Raw genomic sequence first — 24,465 nt, 5'->3', positions numbered from 1 at the left:
TTATTGTTGTTTACAAGTTTTAGCTTGTTGTTAAGGGTAGTGGATAGACAGTATGCTTTGCAGTGTCAGACATAATGCCTTGCAGTATTTCTTCCAGCTCTTTACATTCCAAGTTCAAACCTCACCAAGGTTAACTTTGTCTTTGAACCTCGCGGGGTCAATAAAATAAAGAACCAGACAAGTATTGATGTTAATGTAATTGAGTAACTAGCTTCCTGCAAAACTGCTGGTCTTGGCCTAAATTAAAAACAATTATCTAGGTTGTTGTTGCTGTTCATGCTGTTGATTTTATGCTGTTGATTTTGTTGTTGCCATGGTTGTTGTTAACTTTGTTGTTGCTGTTGTAAATTCTGTTGTAAATAATTTCCTATGGTAAGTAAATAATTTCCTATGGTAAGTAGCAATGTGATACAAAGATTTTTCAGTTGGAAAGCTTATAGTGCTATGTTTGCAACACTGCTGTTAACCACAAAAAAGAAGCTAAACCGCTTTTTAGCTCCACTTTTTTCACTATTTGCATCTAATATTTTCCCTTTCTCAATCTCAGTGAACTTTATTATTTTATGTTAAGGATCCATATTTGCATTTCAAAGAGAAATTGTGAATTTTGGAGATCCAAATTTCAAGACAAATGATTCTCTGAAAAGGGAAAATCAGACAGAAAAGGATAAAAATTCACCAAAAGACAGTGGATTAGTTCTAGGCAACTGACAATAAGATCAATGAAAAAAAGAAACACATTCCCATTCAAGCAAAACTGATGATAATTTTTAAAAGTTCATAGAGCAATATCTCTGGATTTCCTATCAAAGCCCATTAACAATAATGATCTATTTTAACTTTTCATCACTTAAACAATACTATTTTCTAACATAAACACAAGGCTGGAAATTTGGGGTGAGAGGATAAGATGATTATTATCAAACCCAGTGTTTGAGAGGTACTTTAATTTATCAACCCCAGAGGGATGAAAGGCTAAGTTGACCTTGACATTATTTGAACTCAGAATGTAAAGAGTCATAACTAAATGCTGCAATGTGTTTTGTTCAATGCCCTTACCAATCCACCACACTAATAATAATAATTCTTTCTGTTATAGACACAAGGCCAACATTTTGTTGGGTGGGGGCTAGTTGATAGATTGACCCAGCACTTGATGGGTATTTCATTTTATTGACCCAAAAAGATAAAAGGCAAACTTCATCTCATCAAGATTTTAACTCAGAATGTAAGGAGTTGGAATAAACACTGCAAAGCATTTTTTCCAACACTCTAACAATTCTGCCAATCTACTGCTCTAATAATAATAATAATAATAATAATAATAATAACAATTGGGCCTCACCGAGGCGATGACTACGGACCGAGACCTTTGGAAATGGGCTGTGTGTGAGAAGACCCGGCAAGCCAAGTAAGATCGTTGCCAGTGCCCCTGGACTGGTTCTTGTGCGGGTGGCACATGAGATGCACCATTTTGAGCGTGGCCGTTGCCAGTACCGCCTGACTGGCTCCTGTAGGATTTTCGAGCGAGATCGTTGCCAGTGCCCCTGGACTGGCTTGTGCGGGTGGCACATAAAAGACACCATTTCGAGCGTGGCCGTTTTCGTGCGGGTGACACGTAAAAGCACCCACTACACTCTCTGAGTGGTTGGCGTTAGGAAGGGCATCCAGCTGTAGAAACTCTGCCAAATCAGACTGGAGCCTGGTGTTGCCATCCGGTTTCACCAGTCCTCAGTCAAATCGTCCAACCCATGCTAGCATGGAAAGCGGACGTTAAACGATGATGATGATGATGATGAACAATAATAATAACAACAACAACAATAATAATAATGAATGAATGAATGAATGAATGAATGACTGAATGAATGAAACTGAAAATAAGTGGATAAAGAAAAGAATGCATGGACAATTTCATAGGGATGTAGAAGAAAAAAGATGGCTATGGATGACTAAAAGTGATTTAAAACCAGAAATGGAGGCTCTAATCTGTGTTGCCTAAGAGCAAGCACTAAGAACAAATTACATCAAATACAGAATAGACAACACATCAGAAAGTGATAAGTGCAGAATTTGTGGACAAAATGGTGAAACTGTATAGTATATTACCAGTCAATATACGCCACTAGCCCAGTGGCTATAAGAGACATAATGACAATATAGCAAGGATTGTCCATTGGACACTTTGCAACAAATATGGACCTGACAGAGTAAAAAAGTGGTACGAACATAAACCCAAAGGCATCATCAAAAATGATAATGCAAAGACCCTATGGGATTTTATGATTCAGTGCGACCATGAGATAGAGAATAGGAAACCAGACATAGTGTTAATTGAGAAAGAAAGCAAACGATGCTGGATCATAGATATAACATGCCCAGCTGACAACAAGGTATGCGATAAGGAAGAAAGGAAAGTCGATAGATATGACAGGTTAGCTTAGGAGGTTAAGCAGTTGTGGTCGCTGAAAAAGTTGGTAGTAGTACCAATAATTGTCAGAGCCCTGGGAACTGAGTAAAAATCTTGAGAAGTACATGGAACAAATAGGGGCTGCAATAAGGGTGGAGCACTTGTAGAAAGTAGCACTGCTTGGAACCACTCCAATACTCTGGATGGTGTTCAAAAAATAAGGGGTTTTACCTTAGTTCACTGGTAGTGAACAGCTGACACCATAGTACATCTCCAGCGTTAGAAGCTGTGCAAAGACAATAAATAATAATAATAATAATAATAATAATAATATAATAATAATAATAATAACTGCACAAGATTTGAATGATGAAGAGGAGATTCTAGAAATGTTGTGAGGTAAAATGTGTGATGGGAACAATGAAGTACCACCAAATGTCAGATATATGGACAGAGGGAAAGTAAGGAGAGCCATGGCCAAAGTGAATGACGTTTTAAGCTTGATTAGAACAGAAAACATCAGTGAAACAAGCCAGCTAATCATAGCTGCTGCTAATGCTATAGCTGACATAGTAGGATACAAGTGGAAAACTGAAGAAATGAAAGGAAATGAAAAGAAAGAACCAAACTGGAGGATGAAAATATGAATGAAGTTGGAAAAGACGTGGAAACAAGAAGTGGGGCAATTGAATAGGATAATGAGAGGAGAGCTCAAGAATGAGATAGTAATCAGAAAATTGAATGGACAGTACAGGTTAGAAGAAAGGGAGAAGTAAACGGTACATGAAGAATTGTCACTAAGGGTGATATTGTTAAAGGCCAAACTGAAAAGATATGATACTAGATGCAAAGGCTTTGAACAGAAGAGACTGTTCCAATCAAATAGAAGGCATCTTTTTGAGGAAATAGAAGGGGACCAACATCAGGAAATGATCCCTGATGTAGAAGGTAAAATATTTTGGTGTGAACTGTAAAAAAGGTTGGTGAGACATTAAGAAAGTGCAGAGTGGCTAACACAGGTAGAAAGACAACTTGCAGTTGTGCCAAGACAAAAAGGAGGTCAGAATCAATCTATATACAGTGAGACTGAAGTTTTAAAAAAATAGTAAATCAGAAAGGACCTGGCTTGGAAGGAGTACAAGGCTACTGGCTGAAGAACTTTACAGAGTAGCATGAAAGGGTCGCTGCACAACTGGATGAATGCCTGTAACATGGTCATGTCCCTACCTGGATGACAAGTGGACAAATACTGTTATGTCTCAAGGATCCCTTGAAAGGTAACTTGACATCATATTTTTTACCTATAACCTGTTTACCACTTATGTGCAATCTTATGACCAGTGTCTTGGTGAAAAAGCTATATAATCATACAGAAAGTAATAATCTACTTCTAGAAGAGCAGAAAGGATGCAGGAAATAAAGTAGGGTAACAAAATACCACTATTAATTGATAAAATGGTAATTAGAAATTGTAGATGCAGATAGATGGGACTGAATGTAGCATGGTTAGATTACAAAAAAGTATATGACACAGTACTGCACAGTTGGACAAATAAAACAATGAACATATTTGGAGAGGTAGAAAATATGGAGAAAATGGTTAATGAAAGTACGAAACATTGGAATACTGAATTGATTGGAGGAAAACAAAGACTTGGAAAAGTGAACATCAGACATGGAATATTTCAATGCAATAGCTTATCTCCACTACTATTTATATTGGCCATGATACCACTCAGTTTGATATTGCATAAAGTTAAAATAGCTTATGATTTGGGAAAAGGATATGGTCAGATAAATCATCTTTTTATGGATATGTACACTATGAAATGAATAAGATTTGAAGGAAGGCAGGGAATTGAAATGCCAAATGGGCAAACAATAAAAGAGGTTGAGAAAGGACAGTGGTAAAAGTATTTGGGGATACTGAAAGCGGATGAAATAAAACATGAAGAAATGAAACAAATTACCAACAGAGAGTATACAAAGAGAATGAGAAAATTATTGCAGCCATGCATTCTCACTAATAATAACAACAACAACAATAATGATTTCAAATTTTAGCACAAGGTTGGCCAGTTCAGGAGAGGGGATAAGTTGATTGTATCAACCCCATCACACAAACAGTACTTATTTTATAGACCCCAAAAGAAGGAAACCCCATTGGAATTTGAAGTTAGAACATAAAGATGGATGAAACGCCACTAAGCATTTTGCCCAGCATGCTAACAATTCTGCCAGCTCACCAATGATAATAATAATAACCCATTCTACTGAAAGCACAAAGCCTGAAATTTTGGCAGAGAGGCCTAGCTGATCACATCAACCCCAGTGTTTCACTGGTACTTAATTTATTGACCCCAAAAGGATGAAAAGCAAAGCAGAATTTGAACTCAGAACACAAAGACGGACAAAATGCTGCTTAGCATTTTGCCCAGCATGGTAACAATTCTGCCAGCTCATCAATAATAATAATGATGATGATGATAGCAAAGATAATAATGACATGATTCCTGCAATGTCATGTACCTTTTAGGAAAAAATTGTAGAACAAATAGAATTAACCCTAATAAATGACTGGTACTTAATTTATCAGCTCCAAGTTGAAAGACATAGGTGAATTCAGTGAATTTAAACACTATATGATAATGAATTCTAATAAGGTAAATCCTGAATTTTGATTTCTTCCATTACACCACCCTATTAAACAATAAACATAAATCATGGGGAGCATCTTAGTAGCTGCTAGATCTACTGAAAATAACAACAGAATATCAATCAAACATCACTCTTCTGTCTTGAGAAAAAAACATATAGACTTTTATATAATGTAGTTCTATTATTATATAATGTAGTCCTAGAGACTCCAAAAAGATGAGACGGTCATGGCTGGAATACCTTAAGCAAATGTTAACATATACTGAAGTTGAAAATAACTATGACAATAAATATAATTTAAATAGGATATTATAAAATATGCAAACATGTAAGTAGATACAATAAAATAATTAAAGACGGATCACATTAATTCCACAGATGATTGTTCAAGCTATTTTATAAAACGAATTGTATAAGTTTTCAAGTATGATACAGAGGTTTTGGGCCTAACATAATCAACATACAAATTGTGTGTCAATATGTATATAAAGGATAACCCTTTGAATTTTACTCTCAAAAATTACTGCACAGAGATGTACACAGGAATCAAACATAAACCTTCAATTTCCCAAAACGAAACCTGTAACAATTCAGTACATCTTGCACCACATTAAGAAAATATATATATATATATATATATATATATATATATATATATATATATATTATATATATAGATATGCAGGGCAGTGAATCGTCAATTAGTAATTAAATTAATAATTAACAATTTTGCCGGGTAGCTCAGTATGAAAAAACCTTTTAGGTAAAAAACATTTATAATCATAAATATATAGGGATTGACAGTAACCTGTAGGAGAAGCAGGTTGCTGTCAATCCCTATATATTTATGATTATATTATATATATATATATAAGATTTAGTATAATAATCCATATTACAAATATAATAAGATATTTTCTTTTCTTCTATTTAAGGTCTGCACATTTTGTAAAAGAAAAATACTTTCGATTGATGGGAAAACTGGCTCTGCAAAACTGAAGAAGGACAGTCATGGACATGGTATCCCTGACCACCTCAAGGGAGACAGTGATGGTGATGGAATCCCAGATTACAAGGAAGATGCTGATGGGGATGGTATCCCAGATCATCTTGATGATGATGATGACGGTGATGGTATCCCAGACCACCTCGAAGGGGACAGTGATGGTGATGGTATCCCAGATTACAAGGAAGATGCTGATGGGGATGGTATCCCAGATCATCTCGATGATGATGATGATGGTGATGGTATCCCTGACCACCTTGAAGGGGACAGTGATGGTGATGGTATCCCAGATTACAAGGAAGATGCTGATGGGGATGGTATCCCAGATTATCTGGACGATGATGATGATGGTGATGGTATCCCTGACCATTTAGAAAGAGACAGTGATGGTGATGGTATCCCAGATTACAAGGAAGATGCTGATGGTGATGGTATCCCAGATTATCTTGATGATGATGATGACGGTGATGGTATCCCAGACCACCTCGAAGGGGACAGTGATGGTGATGGTATCCCAGATTACAAGGAAGATGCTGATGGGGATGGTATCCCAGATCATCTCGATGATGATGATGATGGTGATGGTATCCCTGACCACCTTGAAGGGGACAGTGATGGTGATGGTATCCCAGATTACAAGGAAGATGCTGATGGGGATGGTATCCCAGATTATCTGGACGATGATGATGATGGTGATGGTATCCCTGACCATTTAGAAAGAGACAGTGATGGTGATGGTATCCCAGATTACAAGGAAGATGCTGATGGTGATGGTATCCCAGATTATCTTGATGATGATGATGATGGTGATGGTATCCCAGACCACCTCGAAGGGGACAGTGATGGTGATGGTATCCCAGATTACAAGGAAGATGCTGATGGGGATGGTATCCCAGACCATCTCGATGATGATGATGATGGTGATGGTATCCCTGACCACCTTGAAGGGGACAGTGATGGTGATGGTATCCCAGATTACAAGGAAGATGCTGATGGGGATGGTATCCCAGATTATCTGGATGATGATGATGATGGTGATGGTATCCCTGACCACCTCGAGGGAGACAGTGATGGTGATGGAATCCCTGACTACAAAGAAGATGCTGATGGTGATGGTATCCCAGATCATCTCGATAATGATGATGATGGAGATGGTATCCCTGATCACCTTGAAGGGGACAGTGATGGTGATGGTATCCCAGATTACAAGGAAGATGCTGATGGTGATGGTATCCCAGATTATCTGGATGATGATGATGATGGTGATGGTATCCCTGACCACCTTGAAGGGGACAGTGATGGTGATGGTATCCCAGATTACAAGGAAGATGCTGATGGGGATGGTATCCCAGATTATCTGGACGATGATGATGATGGTGATGGTATCCCTGACCACCTCGAGGGAGACAGTGATGGTGATGGAATCCCTGACTACAAAGAAGATGCTGATGGTGATGGTATCCCAGATCATCTCGATAATGATGATGATGGAGATGGTATCCCTGACCACCTTGAAGGGGACAGTGATGGTGATGGTATCCCAGATTACAAGGAAGATGCTGATGGTGATGGTATCCCAGATTATCTGGATGATGATGATGATGGTGATGGTATCCCTGACCACCTTGAAGGGGACAGTGATGGTGATGGTATTCCAGATTACAAGGAAGATGCTGATGGTGATGGTATCCCAGATTATCTTGATGATGATGATGATGGTGATGGTATCCCTGACCACCTTGAAGGGGACAGTGATGGTGATGGTATTCCAGATTACAAGGAAGATGCTGATGGTGATGGAATCCCAGATTATCTTGATGATGATGATGATGGTGATGGTATCCCTGACCACCTTGAGGGAGACAGTGATGATGATGGTATCCCAGATTACAAAGAAGATGCTGATGGTGATGGTATCCCAGATTATCTTGATGATGATGATGATGGTGATGGTATCCCTGACCACCTAGAGGGAGACAGTGATGGTGATGGTATTCCAGATTACAAGGAAGATGCTGATGGTGATGGTATCCCAGATTATCTTGATGATGATGATGATGGTGATGGTATCCCTGACCATCTAGAAGCTGACAAAGATGGTGATGGTATCCCTGACCACCTGGAGGGAGACAGTGATGGTGATGGTATCCCAGATTACAAGGAAGATGCTGATGGTGACGGTATCCCAGATTATCTTGATCATGATGATGATGGTGATGGTATCCCTGACCATTTAGAAGGAGACAGTGATGGTGATGGTATTCCAGATTACAAGGAAGATGCTGATGGTGATGGTATCCCGGATTATCTTGATGATGATGATGATGGTGATGGTATCCCAGACCACCTTGAAGGGGACAGTGATGGTGATGGTATCCCGGATTACAAGGAAGATGCTGACGGTGATGGTATCCCGGATTACCTCGATGATGATGACGATGGTGATGGCATCCCAGACCACCTCGAAGGGGACAGTGATGGTGATGGGATCCCAGATTACAAGGAAGACGCTGATGGTGATGGTATCCCAGATTATCTTGACCATGATGATGATGGTGATGGTATCCCTGACCACCTCGAAGGGGACAGTGATGGTGATGGTATCCCAGATTACAAGGAAGATGCTGATGGTGATGGTATCCCAGATTATCTTGATGATGATGATGATGGTGATGGTATCCCAGACCACCTCGAAGGGGACAGTGATGGTGATGGTATCCCAGATTACAAGGAGGATGCTGATGGTGATGGTATCCCAGATCATCTTGATGATGATGATGATGGTGATGGTATCCCTGACCATTTAGAAGTCGACAAAGATGGTGATGGTATCCCTGATCACTTAGAAGGAGACAGTGATGGTGATGGTATCCCAGATTACAAGGAAGATGCTGATGGTGATGGTATTCCAGATTATCTTGACAATGATGATGATGGTGATGGTATCCCTGACCACCTCGAAGGGGACAGTGATGGTGATGGTATCCCAGATTACAAGGAAGACGCTGATGGTGATGGTATCCCAGATTATCTTGACCATGATGATGATGGTGATGGTATCCCTGACCACCTCGAAGGGGACAGTGATGGTGATGGTATCCCAGATTACAAGGAAGATGCTGATGGTGATGGTATCCCAGATTATCTTGACCATGATGATAATGGTGATGGTATCCCTGACCATCTCGAAGGGGACAGTGATGGTGATGGTATCCCAGATTACAAGGAAGATGCTGATGGTGATGGTATCCCAGATTATCTTGATGATGATGATGATGGTGATGGTATCCCTGACCATTTAGAAGTCGACAAAGATGGTGATGGTATCCCTGATCACTTAGAAGGAGACAGTGATGGTGATGGTATCCCAGATTACAAGGAAGATGCTGATGGTGATGGTATTCCAGATTATCTTGACAATGATGATGATGGTGATGGTATCCCTGACCACCTCGAAGGGGACAGTGATGGTGATGGTATCCCAGATTACAAGGAAGACGCTGATGGTGATGGTATCCCAGATTATCTTGACCATGATGATGATGGTGATGGTATCCCTGACCACCTCGAAGGGGACAGTGATGGTGATGGTATCCCAGATTACAAGGAAGATGCTGATGGTGATGGTATCCCAGATTATCTTGATGATGATGATGATGGTGATGGTATCCCTGACCATTTAGAAGTAGACAGTGATGGTGATGGTATTCCAGACAAGCTAGATACAGAGATTAATGCTGATAGTAAGATTCTGCCATCGTCACGAATTAAAGATACAGATTCTGATGGTATCCCAGACTATCTCGATGGTGATGCAAATGGAAACAATATACCTGATAAATTAGAAGTTGACTCAGATGGTAATGGAATATTAGATTATAAAGAAGATACTGATGGTGATGGCATACCAGATTATCTGGACTGTGATGCGAATGGTAATGGTATACCAGACAAGTTAGAAAAAGACAGAAATGGCAATAAAATAATGGATTACAAAAAAGATACAGATGGAGATGGCATACCAGATTATCTCGATGATGATTTTGATGGTGATGGTATACCTGACCACCTAGAGGGAGACAGTGATGGTGATGGTATCCCAGATTACAAGGAGGATGCTGATGGTGATGGTATCCCGGATTATCTTGATGATGATGATGATGGTGATGGTATCCCAGACCACCTCGAAGGGGACAGTGATGGTGATGGTATCCCAGATTACAAGGAGGATGCTGATGGCGATGGTATCCCGGATTATCTTGATGATGATGATGATGGTGATGGTATCCCAGACCACCTTGAAGGGGACAGTGATGGTGATGGTATCCCAGATTACAAGGAGGATGCTGATGGTGATGGTATCCCAGATCATCTCGATGATGATGATGATGGTGATGGTATCCCAGACCACCTCGAAGGGGACAGTGATGGTGATGGTATCCCAGATTACAAGGAAGATGCTGATGGCGATGGTATCCCAGATTATCTTGACGATGATGATGATGGTGATGGTATCCCTGACCACCTTGAAGGGGACAGTGATGGTGATGGTATTCCAGATTACAAGGAAGACGCTGATGGTGATGGTATCCCAGATTATCTTGATGATGATGATGATGGTGATGGTATCCCTGACCACCTCGAAGGGGACAGTGATGGTGATGGTATCCCTGATTACAAGGAAGATGCTGATGGTGATGGTATCCCAGATCATCTCGATGATGATGATGATGGTGATGGTATTCCAGACCACCTTGAGGGAGACAGTGATGGTGATGGAATCCCAGATTATAAGGAAGATGCGGATGGTGATGGTATCCCAGATTATCTTGATGATGATGATGATGGTGATGGTATCCCTGACCACCTCGAAGGGGACAGTGATGGTGATGGTATCCCTGATTACAAGGAAGATGCTGATGGTGATGGTATCCCAGATTATCTTGATGATGATGATGATGGTGATGGTATCCCAGACCACCTAGAAGGAGACAGTGATGGTGATGGTATCCCTGACTACAAAGAAGATGCTGATGGTGATGGTATCCCAGATTATCTTGACGATGATGATGATGGTGATGGTATCCCTGACCACCTCGAGGGAGACAGTGATGGTGATGGTATCCCTGACTACAAAGAAGATGCTGATGGTGATGGTATCCCAGATTATCTCGATGATGATGATGACGGTGATGGTATCCCAGACCACCTAGAGGGAGACAGTGATGGTGATGGTATCCCAGATTACAAGGAGGATGCTGATGGTGATGGTATCCCGGATTATCTTGATGATGATGATGATGGTGATGGTATCCCAGACCACCTTGAAGGGGACAGTGATGGTGATGGAATCCCAGATTATAAGGAAGATGCTGATGGTGATGGTATCCCAGATCATCTCGATGATGATGATGATGGTGATGGTATTCCAGACCACCTTGAGGGAGACAGTGATGGTGATGGAATCCCAGATTATAAGGAAGATGCTGATGGTGATGGTATCCCAGATTATCTTGATGATGATGATGATGGTGATGGTATCCCTGACCACCTAGAAGGAGACAGTGATGGTGATGGTATCCCTGACTACAAAGAAGATGCTGATGGTGATGGTATCCCAGATTATCTCGATGATGATGATGATGGTGATGGTATCCCAGATCATCTTGAAGGGGACAGCGATGGTGATGGTATCCCAGATTATAAAGAAGATGCTGATGGTGATGGTATCCCAGATTATCTCGATGATGATGATGATGGTGATGGTATCCCTGACCACCTAGAGGGAGACAGTGATGGTGATGGAATCCCAGATTATAAAGAAGATGCTGATGGCGATGGTATCCCAGATTATCTCGATGATGATGATGACGGTGATGGTATCCCAGACCACCTCGAAGGGGACAGTGATGGTGATGGTATCCCAGATTACAAGGAAGATGCTGATGGTGATGGTATCCCAGATTATCTTGATGATGATGATGACGGTGATGGTATTCCAGACCACCTTGAAGGGGACAGTGATGGTGATGGTATCCCAGATTACAAGGAAGATGCTGATGGCGATGGTATCCCAGATTATCTTGACGATGATGATGATGGTGATGGTATCCCTGACCACCTTGAAGGGGACAGTGATGGTGATGGTATTCCAGATTACAAGGAAGACGCTGATGGTGATGGTATCCCAGATTATCTTGATGATGATGATGATGGTGATGGTATCCCTGACCACCTAGAGGGAGACAGTGATGGTGATGGTATCCCAGATTATAAAGAAGATGCTGATGGTGATGGTATCCCAGATTATCTTGATGATGATGATGATGGTGATGGTATCCCAGACCACCTAGAGGGAGACAGTGATGGTGATGGTATTCCAGATTACAAGGAAGACGCTGATGGTGATGGTATCCCAGATTATCTTGATGATGATGATGATGGTGATGGTATACCTGACCACCTTGAAGGGGACAGTGATGGTGATGGTATTCCAGATTACAAGGAAGACGCTGATGGTGATGGTATCCCAGATTATCTTGATGATGATGATGATGGTGATGGTATCCCAGACCACCTTGAAGGGGACAGTGATGGTGATGGTATTCCAGATTACAAGGAAGACGCTGATGGTGATGGTATCCCAGATTATCTTGATGATGATGATGATGGTGATGGTATACCTGACCACCTTGAAGGGGACAGTGATGGTGATGGTATTCCAGATTACAAGGAAGACGCTGATGGTGATGGTATCCCAGATTATCTTGATGATGATGATGATGGTGATGGTATCCCAGACCACCTTGAGGGAGACAGTGATGGTGATGGTATCCCAGATTATAAAGAAGATGCTGATGGTGATGGTATCCCAGATTATCTTGATAATGATGATGATGGTGATGGTATCCCAGACCACCTTGAGGGAGACAGTGATGGTGATGGTATCCCAGATTATAAAGAAGATGCTGATGGTGATGGTATCCCAGATTATCTTGATGATGATGATGATGGTGATGGTATCCCAGACCACCTTGAGGGAGACAGTGATGGTGATGGTATCCCAGATTATAAAGAAGATGCTGATGGTGATGGTATCCCAGATCATCTTGATGATGATGATGATGGTGATGGTATCCCAGACCACCTTGAGGGAGACAGTGATGGTGATGGTATCCCAGATTATAAAGAAGATGCTGATGGTGATGGTATCCCAGATTATCTTGATGATGATGATGATGGTGATGGTATCCCAGACCACCTTGAGGGAGACAGTGATGGTGATGGTATCCCAGATTATAAAGAAGATGCTGATGGTGATGGTATCCCAGATTATCTTGACGATGATGATGATGGTGATGGTATACCTGACCACCTTGAAGGGGACAGTGATGGTGATGGTATCCCAGATTACAAGGAAGATGCTGATGGTGATGGTATCCCAGATTATCTTGATGATGATGATGATGGTGATGGTATACCTGACCACCTTGAAGGGGACAGTGATGGTGATGGTATCCCAGATTATAAAGAAGATGCTGATGGTGATGGTATCCCAGATTATCTTGATGATGATGATGATGGTGATGGTATCCCAGACCACCTTGAGGGAGACAGTGATGGTGATGGTATCCCAGATTATAAAGAAGATGCTGATGGTGATGGTATCCCAGATTATCTTGATGATGATGATGATGGTGATGGTATCCCAGACCACCTTGAGGGAGACAGTGATGGTGATGGTATCCCAGATTATAAAGAAGATGCTGATGGTGATGGTATCCCAGATCATCTTGATGATGATGATGATGGTGATGGTATCCCAGACCACCTTGAGGGAGACAGTGATGGTGATGGTATTCCAGATTACAAGGAAGACGCTGATGGTGATGGTATCCCAGATTATCTTGATGATGATGATGATGGTGATGGTATTCCTGACCACCTAGAGGGAGACAGTGATGGTGATGGTATCCCAGACTACAAGGAAGATGCTGATGGTGATGGTATCCCAGATCATCTCGATAATGATGATGATGGTGATGGTATCCCTGACCATCTTGAGGGAGACAGTGATGGTGATGGTATCCCAGACTACAAGGAAGATGCTGATGGTGATGGTATCCCAGATTATCTTGACGATGATGATGATGGTGATGGTATCCCTGACCACCTTGAAGGGGACAGTGATGGTGATGGTATCCCAGATTACAAGGAAGATGCTGATGGTGATGGTATCCCAGATCATCTTGATGATGATGACGATGGTGATGGTATCCCAGATCATTTGGTATTGGACAGTGATGGCGATGGTATTCCAGATTATTTGAAGGACACTGATGGTGATGGTATACCTGATTATATTGATGAAGATGATGACAATGATGGTATTCCAGATACTTTAGATGATGATAAAGATGGTGATGGTATCATTGATTTTGCAGACCCTGATTCAGATGGTGATGGTTTTCCAGATGCCCAAGAAATTGATAATGTTGATGTAAACTTAGATACTGACGGTGATGGCATTCCAGATTATCTTGATGATGATGATGATGGTGATGGTATCCCCGATGCTGATGAAGAGTCTGATGGTGATGGTGATGGTATACCTGACTATTTAGATGCCGATAGTGATGGGGATGGTATCCCTGATAATTTAGAAGGAGACTCTGATGGTGATGGTATACCTGACTATAAAGAAGATGCTGATGGCGATGGTGTCCCTGACTATTTAGATGATGATGATGATGGTGATGGCATCCCGGATAGTGAAGAAGAGGCTGACACATGTGAAGGTGATACTTGTGAGGATAAAACTGATGCTGAGCCAGGTCTAATTTCACAACTAATGTCAGTGGTAGAGGAACTAAAGGCAAAGATGCCTCCATTAATTGTACTGGAGGAAGATGATACAAAGGCAAAAGAAGCTGATATTTTTGCAGATGTCAAAGAAATCGAACAGCAAGATCATGAACAAAAGATTGATTTACTCACAGTTCTTGAGCAAGCTTCAACTCACACATATAAACAGTTTATGGACTATTTCACTACATCAGATGAAAAAGATCGGTAAATGAGTTTAAAGCAGAAATATCAAGTTTTTAAAATCATGAGATGCATTTAGTAGCATCTATGGTAAATGGAATTACCAAATTTTATTTCGATTCCTTGCAAGACATTTGAACATCTAGGAAACATATTTAAAATCTCTATATTGCTGATTTCATTTCGTGAAATAAGAAAGTGAAAACCTTTCAAGAAATCAAAATTCATTTTAAAAAGATCTTGTCAAATATATCAACATGTGGCAGGCAATTATATTTGAACCTAATGATTCATCTTCATATCAAAGAAGGTATGAATGAGGAATCTTTATATAAAGAGAATAGCTATGGTAATGTAACATGCATATATATAAATGTGTGTGTGTGTGTGTGTGTATGTGTGTGTGTTTGTGTGTGTGTGTGTGTATATGCTCATACACACAGTATATACACATATAATTATCATTGTTATATATATATGTATATACATATGTATCTCTCTCTCTTTATATAAATATATACACATACATACATACATACACACACATATTTATCTTCATTATATATATATATGTATATATATATATATAAATACACACACACACACATATATGCATATATATATATATATACATATCTTCCAGTAATGTTTCATATTCCACTTTCATACATTGCTTGTTAAAATATGAATAGAGCCTTTTTTTTGACATTGTTTGAATTGTGTACCATGCATTTGTATTGGCGACTATTCTGTGTTGTTTATATGTCTTGATGTATATTTCCACTTTGTAAAGTGAGTAATTGAATTTTTACAAGCCTGTTTGAAAATGTCCGTGTACCTTCCTGTCTGTCTGGACCATTTATCTGTATGATAGTGTATTGTTTTTTTAATAGTAGGGTATGTACATGTATATTCATGCATGCACAAATATATTTCAATGTATCTGCATATGTTATAGAATTTGTTAAATCATTCCTATGTGCATTTTTTAAAGGAGAGAGCTTGTTAACCTTTTTTACTACTTAGGTATGAAATTGTATTTGAAGAGGAAATTGAAAAGTGAAAACAAAAAGGAAATGGGTGCTCTACAGGAATTTTATTACCCCTATTAAGATCTCATTAAGGTGTTTAAAGAAGTACCAACACATGTCAAGGTATAAAAAGATAAATTCTGTGTGCCTTTCAATACTTTAGCTTGATTTTTCAAGGTGGATAACTTTTCTGAGGAGCAAAAGCTTAAAAAGCATTTAATTTCAGATAAATTAGCACTTTATCTAAAGAGTCACCATTAAATAACATATGGTATATTGTTGCAGTCTAAAATACTTTCCAATTTTCTAAGTATATAATTATGTTGTTATAGTCATATCCATAGAATCAATTCTGTTTTGAATAATGCAAGATGTAATAATGGCTTCATACATATCTAATTTCTCCAGGAGTTTCTGCAGACTGACATAATTTCACAATAGAAATTGTATTTCTGTGTCCTAGTAACTGTGATCTGGTGATGTAAATTATTTATTTTCTTATTGTTAATTGACGAAAGAGTGTTACTCAAAATTCAAACATATTAAAAAAATCAATTTGTGTCCATTCTTACATTGACAAGCAACATATGAAGCTGGAACATTACCTAAAAAGTTATGTTGCAAAACTAACAGTTGTAGCATTACAATGGAATATATGTAACACACACAGATACTATATATGTGTGTGTGTGTGTGTGTGTGTGTGTGTGTGTGTGTGTGCACACGTGTGTCTGTCTGTGTGTGTGTACATAAATATTTAATTAATTTGGTTGATTGAAACCAACACCAATGACTATTTGTAGTTTCCTTATGTGAAAATTTCACAGTTTGTTAGGTCATCATGAGGGAATCATGGCATTGGTTTTAGTCTACCAAATTAAATAAACATTCTACTTTACCCTACCCTACTGAGTACTGCTTCTTTACTTCTTTACAACTATTACCATATATATATATATATATATATATATATATATATATATATATATATATATATATATATACATATATACATACATACACATATATATACACACACACATATATATATATATATATATATTCACATAAAATTTGTTATTTCCAGGAGTTTTGCAAGGAAATATTATTTTTTATCAACAGATCTCTTTAATTCCATTTATGTTAACAGACAAACACTTAGACACAAACACAGATATATATATAACCACACATACACTTGCAAGCACACATAAATATAAACAATCATTTCAATATTATTTGTGTGTGTTATATGTCAAAATTTGTGCACAAATATATTTGAAAATTTCCATTACAGCCTTTAAAAAGTACACCTACTTTTGAAAAGTCTTTCTCCCTCTAAATGGTTTTCATATCAACAATTTCTATGTGCTTCCCTCCTCACAAAGATGTTAAAGAGGCAATGACAATAGAGATATTCTCAAGAACAGAACAGTCTACATGAATTACTGTCTTATATTTTGAGAGTCTATTAACTCAAGAACCACCATCTAGATAAAATACTTAAAGCATTTAGGTGATGAGAAATTATATCCATTTGGTGTGCATATATATATATATATATATATATATATATATATATATATATATATATATATATATATATATATATATTATATATATATAATGTTGGTAGTCATCATAAGGTTAGTAGTCAGAAGAAATGAAGAAATTATTAAGTTTATTCATATTCAGAAAAATCTTCAAATTTTCCAAGGAAATGAAATGAAATGGAATGAAATAAGATAAAGTAAAGTAAAATAAAGTAGAATAGTTACATTACAGCATTTAAGAATATTTTGTCTAGTCTTTGACAATGCCTTGTGCCTCTACTAAATATTCTACTGTATCTTTATTTTGTTTTATTTCATTCCATTTCATTTCATTTCCTTGGGAAGTTTGAAGTCTTGATTGTCTTGTGTATAAACAAAGGAACAATTCTTTCATTTCTTCTGACTAACCTTATACTATACTGCTAATATACTATTCTATACACTACCAAAATGTTTTACTCATACACACACAATAATTATATATATACATATATAATTATTGTTAAATTTGATTACTTTTCTATTACTTGCATTTTAAAAACAAGCAGTGGGTCAATCAACTATTCAAATGTGTGTGTGTGTGTGTGTGCATGCGTGTATGTGTGTGTGTATGTGTGTGTGTCTATTTTAATAAAGCTGAAAAATCTTATTAAGAGTTTCATATGACTGTTCATCAGACAGTTATGATAATATGTAATAATTAGTTCATATTATCACACATGTGAAGGCACATGGCTTACGATCATGAGGCTGTGAGTTCAATTCCTGAACCGGGCTATGTGTTGTGTTCTTGAGCAAGACACTTTATTCCACGTTGCTCCAGTTCACTCAGCTGTAGAAATGAGTTGCGATGTCACTGGTGCCAAGGTGTATCAGCTTTTGCCTTTCCCTTGGATAACATCGGTGGCGTGGAAAGGAGAGGCTGGTATGCATGGGCAACTGCTGGTTATCCATAAACAACATTGCTTGGACTTGTGCCTTGGAGAGTAACATTCTAGGTGCAATCCCATGGTCATTCATGACCAAAGTGGATCACCCTATATTATCACATATGTCTGATGAATGGTCACCTGAAACTCTGAGTCACAGTTTGTGAAGATTTTCTCAGCTTTAATGAAATAGTATATTACTCTGCCTTTGGTATTCAAGTACTGTTTTTTCCACCTTGTTTTTCACCTAAGTGCTTACTTGTGTGTGTGTGTGTGTGTGTGTGTGTGTGTGTGTGTGTGTGTGTGTGTGTATACACACACATATATACATACATTATATACATATGTATAAATATACAAATATATACACACATATATATATATACATATGTATATATATGTATACAATTATATATATGTATATACTCGTGATCTCAAATATAATACAACTTTTTTGTACCTAAAAGTCAGTGATATATTTTTTCCTTTATCCTACCTCCACCCACTTTTGACCCCAATGTTATACACATATATATCATCATCATCGTATACATATTCTATTTGTGTGTATCTATTATGTATAATATATGTATATATATATATATATATATATATATATATATATATATATATATATATATATATATATACATATATATATATATATATATATATATATATACATATATATATATACATATATATATATATATATATATATATATATACATATATATATATATATATATATATATATATATATATATATATATATGCATATCATGCATACATACAAACACACACACACACACATATATATACACTTAAAGACAATATATGTATGCCTGTGTGGCTATTTGTATATGAATATATATATAAGTGCTTAGGCGTGTGAATGTGTATATGGATGGACCGCCATCAGTGATCAAATGGATTACCTGCTTACCAAATTAGCGTGTAAGTGGCTGAGCATTCCACAGACATGTGTACTTTTAATGCAATTCTTAGACAGAATCTGTGTGACAAGGCTGTACCTTGAATTACAGGTGCAATCCATATAGATGAACTTCTATACAGTTTCTGTCTACCCAAACTCACAAGATGATCTGAGGCTACAGAAAATGACATTTGCTAAAGATGCTATGCAGTGGGATTGAACCCAACAAATGGTTGCAAAATGAACTTCTTAACCATTTGGTTATACTGTGGCTGGCAGTGTTGTGATCAGTTGAAACAGTCCCAAATTATTGGTAATTCAATTTATCAATCAAACATCAGTATTTATAAAATGTAAGCAGACTAATTTTTTCTTTTGCTTAGTAATATTTCGGTAATATTTCATGAACATTGGACATGTTAAAATTATGTTTCTTTCATGTCTTCAACTAAAATTTATTGTCTTTAAAAAAAAATCATTACTGCCATTTTCATTATTTTACTGGCTATTTGTTGTAAACAATAACTGTTGAATCTATATGTTTAAAATTGAGAGGAATTATATATTAGTACGAATGTGAATTTTTTTTATTTTCCCAATTTTCAAACTGGAGAAAATGTGATATTATATTCATATGTGTACATACGAACATTCATATTTATATGTCAACGTCTATCTTATATGTTGTTTATATGCAAATGTATATATGTCAATTGTTATTTTCATATGTATAAGAGATAATAAACTGTTGAATATTTTGTTACATGAATAAAAAGAAACAAAATAAAATATTTGATCTAAATTTTGGGTTATCCTTGTATTCATAAATCTATTTATTTTTGTCTCAGTCTTTGCTGAAGAAGAAATAAACAATCTAATATAACATTTGTCCATTAAGATTATTTGAAACCAAATATAATTTAAAGCTCTTCTCTTCGATCAAGAGAAATGTAACATATTTATAATTTCTTAATTTCTTTCAAGTGATCAACAATTATCATCTTCTCTGTTTGGTAAAATGATAAGTAAAACTGCTTAAACTAGTTAGTGTGAAAATTCTTTTACTAGGAGTGTGTTGTGAGGATCGAAGTTTTTTTTCTATTCCCTGCAATAAATAATGCAAGACCCTACTATTTCTGCATTTAATATACAGAACATTCCTCTGAGGTATTTTTCCTCACCCACATGACTTAATGTTGCTTTTGTTTAGCTCTTAGGTTAGGATTGATTGAGCAGACCTATGATCTCAGGTGTTCTTGCTGTGACTATATCATCTATTTGTGTATTTAAAATTACATTGTTACATGTTTCTTTCAATTTTTTGTTTAAGATGGAAAGGTGTGATTTGAGTGAGATTTAGCTGCTGTTTCTAGCTAGCAGGACAGTAAGATTCCAACTAAAATTAAAATTCGAATATTGAGCTTCACAGAGAGGATGATAAAAGACGATTGATGATTTACAGTATAGAAAACCTGCCTGGCTAAATAAAATCCAGGCTATAAAAGCATGTCTTTTATGTTCATAGCACCCTATCCCTCACCCATGCTCACCACTGCAGTTATTCCCTTCCCATTCATATTCTCTCACATACCTACTTGTTGAATCCCTTCCCTACAACATATCCTCCTAATATGCCCTCCCTGTACTTGTGCCCACTAATTAAATTCCCTCTCACACCTCATCAACACCCACACTCCTTTCCCAATCTTTTGAATGCACACACCCATTCCCCCTCTCCAATTCCCAGTCCACTTCACTATATACACTTCCCTGTAACTTAGGTGTATGGCTCCTGCTTCCTTCCCCATAACACCTTCACCATCTCCTCTCTCTCTCTCCACCTGAGGTAGCCATGTTTTTCCTCTAATGCAAGACTACTGATAGCACCACATAAAACGCTCTCAGTACATTCTATAAAATGGTTGGCATTAGGAAGGACATCTAACCATAGAAACCATGCTGAAGCAGACAGTAGAACTTGGAGCAGTCTTCTAACTTACCAATTCCTCTGAAACTGTCTAACACCTGCCAGACTGGAAGACAAATGTTAAAAGGAGGAGGAGGAGCTTGGTTCATCCACTTATGAAATAGCATAAAAAGAATAAATTATCACAGAGAAGGATTAGTTAAGAAAGAAAACTTGGATTTATGATTCTTAAGCATTTTTTCCTATGCACCCTTTCCATCATATTTCAGAATGTTACTCCTGCTGTTTCAAGAATATCTAAATCAGGTGTTAAAAAGATAAATAAATAAATCCAAATTATATGCATATAAAATTGAAAATCATGTTTTTTCATTAGTACATATACATTTACCTGGATTATTCTTACAGTATTGTTTTACAAATGTAAAAGCAATTGAAAATTTAATAAGTGTTTACACACGCACACACACACACACACACACACACACACACACACACACACATATATATGCATATTATACTTAAATATTAAAAAAAAAAAAGAAAGAAGCTCAACTGAATGCCAGGATAATTCATTTTAATGAAATTTTATACAAATATCTTCCAGATGGTGTAGATTATGATTATATCAAAAATTAAAGTGGAAAAAGAATGGTGGTACACACACATACTGATACACATCACATAGTTTTTGCATCATTTCAAGTTTCATTTTATAGAAATATATGTGATGTGTGACAACACGTGTGTGCGCGTACCCACTATTTTTTTTTTTAACCTTGAATTTTGATATCGTAATCTACACCAACTCTGAAAGGTAATTATAGAAAATTTCATTTAAAAATACTCATTTATTCTGAAAGTTATGAGGAAACAAGGCTGGTGAAAGATGAAGGGGAACACACTTGTGTAGGTATGCCCTAATTTCTTCAAACAATGGTAATTATTTTCGTAATTGGTACGCAAAACCAGTGCTGTAGAAATCCTCAACGAAATTAGACCCTTTACATCAAACAGAAGAGATCCTCCAGCTCTTTACAGAGAGAGAGGGTAATAAAAGGAGGAGGGAGAGAGAGAGAGAGAGGGCGATATAGAAAGGGAGGAAGAGAGAGAGATGACAGAGAGAAACGCCGATTAGTGATTCAGGCAGACGACACAATTTAAAAAGTTACTGGAATGAAACTTTAACTAAAAAATATATTCAGAAAAGTAATTTAGCTTACATAAGAATAAACAAACGGTTGATTCTGCAAATTTCTAACACAAAACGAGTATTTTATGATTTCGTAACACGAAATAAACAAACAAACAAACAAACAAAAAAAATATATATATAAACGCTTTAAACGTTTACCTCATAAGATCCTGTCCCCTTGAAGACATTCTAAGCAACTATTTTGCTGAGAAAGAGTTACCTCCCTGTATCGTTCTTATTTGTTTTCTATTCTTTCTTTCTGCAGGTAGATAATCTAGGGCATGGAGGCGCAATGGCCCAGTGGTTAGGGCAGCGGACTTGCGGTCATAGGATCACGGTTTCGATTCCCTGACCGGACGTTGTGAGTGTTTATTGAGCGAAAACACGTAAAGCTCCACGAGGCTCCGGCAGGGGATGGTGGTGAACCCTACTGTACTCTTCCACCACAACTTTCTCTCACTCTTACATCCTGTTTCTGTTGTGCCTGTAATTCAAAGGGTCAGCCTTGTCACACTGTGTCACGCTGAATATCCCCGAGAACTACGTTAAGGGTACACGTGTCTGTGGAGTGCTCAGCCACTTGCATGCTAATTTCGCGAGCAGTGCTTCCAGAACTCAGTTTTATCGGATCAACTGGAACCCTCGACGTTGTAAGCGACGGAGTGCCAACAACAATCTAGGGCATTTTTTGCCCAGACTCAATATTTAGATCCGTTTATGCTTCCATTTATGATGCAATTTGTTGAAGATATAAGTAACACATCTTAGCTGCTGCTCTACTGTAATTAAAATGCTATTGAAGGGAAACAACTCTGTATTGAATATTATTACATTATGTATGGAGTACCTGAATATTTCAAAGTACTAAAATGCGATTTGAATTTCAAATAAAAAGATTTATAGTGAGATTCTGGATTATTTTGAAAATTACGTAACAAAGGCAATGTATTAAAAATATTATTTAAAAAATTTCACCAGTTCTGTTCTAAACCGGATCAAATTATGTAAGTAACAAGGCTTTCAATTCTACATGTAAGGAATAGTACTATATTTAAACTTTTCTGTGATCATATATGTAACAATAATGTACATTATCTTTGTGTTTAAATTTACAAAAGAAATACAAAAGTAATACATTTCACGATTAATATGAATTCCAAGGATTTTTTAACTATTTGGTGTCCATATCAATAATTAATATCCACTTTCTTTAGACTTGGGTATTGAAAAAATCAGTTATACAAAAGAATACTGATATGAAATTTATGTACGGTTGAAGGTGGAGTAAACTTTGAAAGTGTTAAAAATATAAACTAATTCCCTTTGGATATCCCATACATGATTGCAGCGTAAAATGCCGGAGAAACAATGTGATATAAAATTTATGGTTTTGTCATTCAGGCGTTCACTTAGAAAATTGCCAATAAAATTTTGACTATATTTCTGAAGAAGAATTTGAAGAAATCAGTGATTTTCAGATGTTTTCTCTTTCCCATAATAGTTTAGCTTTATCAATCACTAGCAATGCACCCTGGCATTGCCAGGGTATTATGTCCTTCTGGCACATTGTATTATATATATATATCATCATCATCGTTTAACGTCCGCTTTCCATGCTAGCATGGGTTGGATGATTTGACTGAGGACTGGTGAAACCAGATGGCTATATACCAGGCTCCAATCTGATTTGGCAGAGTTTCTACAGAAGGATGCCCTTCCTAACGCCAACCACTCCGAGAGTGTAGTGGGTGCTTTTACATGCCACCGGCAC

At 37.4% G+C, this 24,465-nt stretch overlaps 1 protein-coding gene across 1 annotated transcript in view; it reads left to right on the top strand.

Annotated features, from left to right (window-relative positions):
* The window catches only part of LOC106876272 (uncharacterized), a 68,462-nt gene extending 51,408 nt beyond the window's left edge, over positions 1–17,054 (top strand). Inside the window, exon 18 of the mRNA XM_089351113.1 lies at positions 6,004–17,054. Coding sequence (XP_089207239.1) covers positions 6,004–15,150 — 9,147 coding nt within the window. The 3' untranslated portion in view covers positions 15,151–17,054. The remainder of the gene's footprint in view (positions 1–6,003) is intronic.
* Positions 17,055–24,465: the final 7,411 nt, after the last annotated feature.

The sequence above is a fragment of the Octopus bimaculoides genome, chromosome 1 (assembly GCF_046866305.1).
Source record: "Octopus bimaculoides isolate indiv1 chromosome 1, ASM4686630v1, whole genome shotgun sequence".
In the NCBI taxonomy this organism is placed as follows: domain Eukaryota; kingdom Metazoa; phylum Mollusca; class Cephalopoda; order Octopoda; family Octopodidae; genus Octopus; species Octopus bimaculoides.
The sequence above is the reverse complement of the archived record's forward strand: the minus strand, read 5'-3'. Positions and strand labels throughout refer to the sequence as shown.